Here is a 4652-nt window from a genome sequence, read left to right as displayed (position 1 = left end):
ATTATTTTCCGTCGATAAATGTCTTTGCCGACGAAACTATGATGGAATGATCCATCGGTAATGTTTTTTTTTTTTAGTGTATGTTGGTACAATTATATCCCGAATGAAAAGTTTTAATAAATGGATCTCACTTGTATACAAGTGTACATGTTAGAAGAAGTCAATGGACAACTTCTTAGATCAATGGACAAATTATTGGCAAGAAGAAGTCAATACGTGTTGGAAGATTGGATGTAAAATAAGAAAAGATTAAAGAGGTCAGGGACAAGATTCTTGGCAAAAAGTATAAATCTGAGTAAATCGTGAGATCCAATACAAGAGAAAAATGAAGACCTAGAGAAAATAAAGCTCCAAGTACAAAAGTCCATGGAACAAGATGTTTATTTGACATGAGATAATTGGCGAATCAAGGGTAGAATAATTTATACGAACTTTGAGCATTAGAATGACTGAAAGAGGTGTATCAATAGATTGACAACATTTAATAATCGGTTGATACATTGTAGACTTAAAGGAGGTTATGTAATTAGGGTTTTTGGGATGGAAATTTTAAATTAAAGTTTATCAATTGATTGGTAGAATATATCAATCGATTGGTAAGTTAAATCTTAAATCCTAAATTCTGAATTAGGATTTTCGGGAGACCAATCAATTGGTATTGATTGGGTTAAACTCATAATTTGGGGTTTACACAAACTGACTTATCAATTGATTCATGATTACTTCAATCGATTAGAAAACAAAGTTTGAGCAAATAGAAACTACCTGAATCAAATAGTCTGACTGATTGGGCTTAGTTCAATTGATTGGAAGGGTATACCAAGCAAACAGAAGCTTGGCAAATCAATTTTCTTTTGTTCGCTAGACATGCTCTACCAATCAATTGCACCACTAACTATTGAAGCCTTAATACATCTTAAATATTCCTTCAAATATGGGGCACAATCAAAGGATATTGAGTTTCTGGACTGGTCACTACGTATGCTTCCCGATTTATCCTAATGGTCGATGAAAAATTTCGGTGGGACTGAACCGAACACCCCAGAAATAATCAAGGAGGCTAACTGAATTATTATTATTTTTCTTAAAGCATCTTAAATAGTCGTGCGTCTAGACTTAAGTAAATTTCGGGTGGGTTAGTCAGACTAGTAATTTTCGTTCATATTTTTCTATGATGGCAAAAGACGAATATACTCATCCTCAGCGCCCCCACCAACCTGTCTCAGAGCTAACACAGAGGAAGTAAATCATGGACGACTACTAGTCTTTGGAATAGTAACTAGCATATAAGGGATGTATTTACCTCGGCTATATTAAAACTTGAACCTTAGACCTTAAGATAATAATACCTCATATATTAACCATCAGACCATCCCAATAGGACTCGCTTATGATTTTTTATGATAATCCCAGTTAGTCTCATTGACTATCTCTAGGGTGACCAGTCCGGTCCCACAGAAGTTTCCCATCGACCACCAGGGTAAATCGGGAAGCGCACGCGGCAGCCAGCTCAGAAACCCAGCATCCTTTGATTACGCCCCCCATTTGGAGGGAAAATTCCTACAAATACGCCGTAGCTGGGGTTCGAACCGTGGGTGCCTAAGAGATAACCTGGATGTCCTACCACAACACCATGACCTAGGGATAGTTATCATACGTGTTGAGCTTGACTCCTAAATGTCATGTATCTATCCATAATAAAGCCGAAACAGCGAGATTAGTGAGACAAAAAAAAAGTCATCTGGAGCAAACATTGTGGCAAAAGGCGAAACGCTCACCCCCGCCGTACCCGACCTAAGGCCATGACGAGGGAGGTAAATCATAGCATCCGAGCGAGCATGTAACGGACAGGGTGTAATACGGGGATAGGAGATTTATTCCCCAACTACCCCGAGGATCGACCCTGCGACCTCATTATGATAACACCCGCCACATACCAACTCGGATGACCTGCGGGATCGTCATCCGGAGCAAACATTGGCAAAAAGATGGAACCGCCACCCTAGCGGCCCCCTGGCCCCGACCCCACAAGATTCCAGAGGGAGTAAATCACGGTTAATGCTGGGCAGGATAGGTGACTGGGGGTCGAAGGAATTTTTGACGCAGCATACCAGGTTTTTATTCCCGAATGTAACTGGTGACTTTCGACCCCACGATTTCATTGACAAATTACAGACACCTAACCAGCTGATCCAGCCCGTGGGTGAGAGAGAGATGTTGTGTGGGTGAGAGAGAGAGAGAGAGAGAGAAAAGAAGAAGTCGACTTGTTAATTTGCAAGAAAGATTTCAAACATTAGCGCTTTGATAGATATAGTCTGAATCCGGAGCAAACATGTGAGATGGATACAGATGTGATGATGAAATAATACCACTTACTGAAGGGGATACAGGATGCATCTAATTACAAACAAAGTGCATCCAATTTTAGAGAACCGAGAACCGAGAACAAGTAGCGCAATTGAACACGGAGAGAAGTCGTGCATGTGAGTGTTGTTCATTTGCATCTAATCCCCGAGAAATGCTCGATCAGGTGAGTGAGATTGGAATGGGACGAACCCCCTTCTTCCATGGCCGCCTTCGCTTTCTTCGCTAACTCCGCCGCCCTCTTCCTCATTTCTTCACCTTCCGGTCCTCCATCCATCAGAGTCCTCACCCGCTCCTCCACCTGCTCCCTCTTCACCAACGTCTCTATGTCATCCATCCCAATGAAATTTGGCACCTTCACCCCAATCGCAACTCCGACCTTCAGCACTTGGACGACCAGCCTCTCGTTAAAGAACTGGTCCGTAAAATGAGGCCACGAGATCATCGGCAGCCCCACCGTGATCGTCTCCAAGATCGTGTTCCACCCGCAGTGCGTCATCACACCTCCGACGGCAGGGTGAGGCAGGATGACGGCCTGCGGCGCCCACCCTCTGATCAACAGCGCCCTCGATCTAACTCTCGCCTCGAATCCTCCGGCCAGCCATTCTTCCACCTCCGGCGATAACTCCTCCTTGCTCCTGATCACCCAAATGAACGGGTGCCCTGACGCCTCCAGTCCCAGCCCGATTTCCATCATCTGCGACGGCGCCACGCGTGTGAGGCTCCCGAAGCTGACGTAGATCACCGACCGCGGCATCATCGCGTCGAGCCAAGCCAAGCATCGCTCCGTGTCGATGGACGCCTTCCTCCCCCTCATGGCCATGTCGACGACGCTCTGACTGTGCGACAGCAACGGACCGACCGTCCAAATCTTCTTCCCCATGGCCTTTTCGTACCCGGACACGTAGGAAGGTTCCAAGTCGTAGAAAGTGTTAAAAATCACGCTGTCGGCGGTGAACTCCGCTTCGCGCACGTCGTTATCCATCTGCACGAAAGCAGGGCCAGGGAAGAACCCCGGCGCCTGGGCCTTCGTCATCTCGATTACGTGCTCCTCCGGCAAGCCCGGAATGGCGAACGGCTCGTTCTCGTCGTCTACTCTCTCTAACATCTTGTGGCCCCAAATCTTGTGGGTGCATAGGAGCGCGAAGCAGCACATGCTATAGAAGATGAGCCGCGGAACTCCGAGTCTCTCAGCTATTCCGCGCGTCCACGGGTGGCAGAAGTCGGAGACGATGACATCGGGTCGGTGCTGCTCCAGGTAGAGCTCAAGCGGGCGGGTTAGGAGCTTGGAGCAGGCTTGGAAGAAAGTGATGTACAGCTCTGTCTTTGGGAGGGTGTCGAAATTCTCGCAGCCAGCAGGGAGGCCGGCTTCGTGGACTGGGAAGGGTAGCTCGACGAACCGGATGGGGAGACGGCGGGCTTCGGCGAGGTCGATCGTGTGGCGGATGCGAGAAGCGTTGAAGGGGGTGGTGATGAAGCTGACGAGGACGCCGCGGAGGGCGAGTTGGTGGGCGAGGTCGAGCATGGGGATGGTGTGGCCCTGCGTCATCAGGGGAACCAGGGCGAAGTGCAACGCCGGCGCCCGTTCTCGGGGACGCTCCTCCTCCATGGACGATGGGGACGGAAGCAGGACAGCGAATTGGCGGTCGCGTGCGTGCCAAAAAGCATACCCACTTCGGATAAGTTAAATTTATCTCTTCATATACGTATTTAATTTTTTATAATATTTTACCTTCACCCCTTGCGTTTTCTTATTTAAAAATGGTTCCCTGATATTCTATGATCATGTGCGAACATCAAAAAATATCTTATACTCATCCGAAAATATCCAAATTCTATAATCATCTGGCTTGTGAACTGGAAAGGAGAACGATTAAGAACCAGTGGTCGATTATCCAACTCCATACCAAACGTTTCGTTTGTTTTCTAGTAGCCGGAGAGATTGAAATCGTATCAGATTTTAATCTATTGTTCCTTTTCATTTTCTCTAAAAATTTAACAATAATGTGAATCATGAATGTTTGTCGTTGTCCTTGCAAGCTGCAGAACAACAAAAAAAGATGAAGCCTTCTCTCACCCGTCTTTACACGATAGTCTCACACATTTTAAAAGGACAGTCTCATATTTTTTAAAAAAGAATAAATCATAAAAATATTTATCCACGATCCTTTATATGGAAAAAATTAAATACCAAATGAAATATTTTATACCGTTAAAAATAAATATCAACTAAGTTAATTTATGGGGACGGGTTGTCTCTTGCCAATGATCTTTTAGTTCTTGGGTGG

General features: G+C 45.5%; 1 protein-coding gene across 1 annotated transcript; it reads right to left on the bottom strand.

The window, feature by feature from the left end:
• Positions 1–2284: 2284 nt before the first annotated feature.
• On the bottom strand, positions 2285–4054 carry LOC122038130 (UDP-glycosyltransferase 73C1-like). Its single transcript, XM_042597738.1, has one exon. The coding sequence runs from the start codon at positions 3971–3973 to the stop codon at positions 2495–2497; it is 1479 nt and encodes a 492-aa protein (XP_042453672.1). The 5' UTR covers positions 3974–4054; the 3' UTR covers positions 2285–2494.
• Between the last annotated feature and the right edge of the window lie 598 nt (positions 4055–4652).

The sequence above is a fragment of the Zingiber officinale genome, chromosome 1A (assembly GCF_018446385.1).
Source record: "Zingiber officinale cultivar Zhangliang chromosome 1A, Zo_v1.1, whole genome shotgun sequence".
NCBI classification, from domain to species: Eukaryota; Viridiplantae; Streptophyta; class Magnoliopsida; order Zingiberales; family Zingiberaceae; genus Zingiber; species Zingiber officinale.
This window is presented reverse-complemented; position numbering and strand designations above follow the sequence as displayed.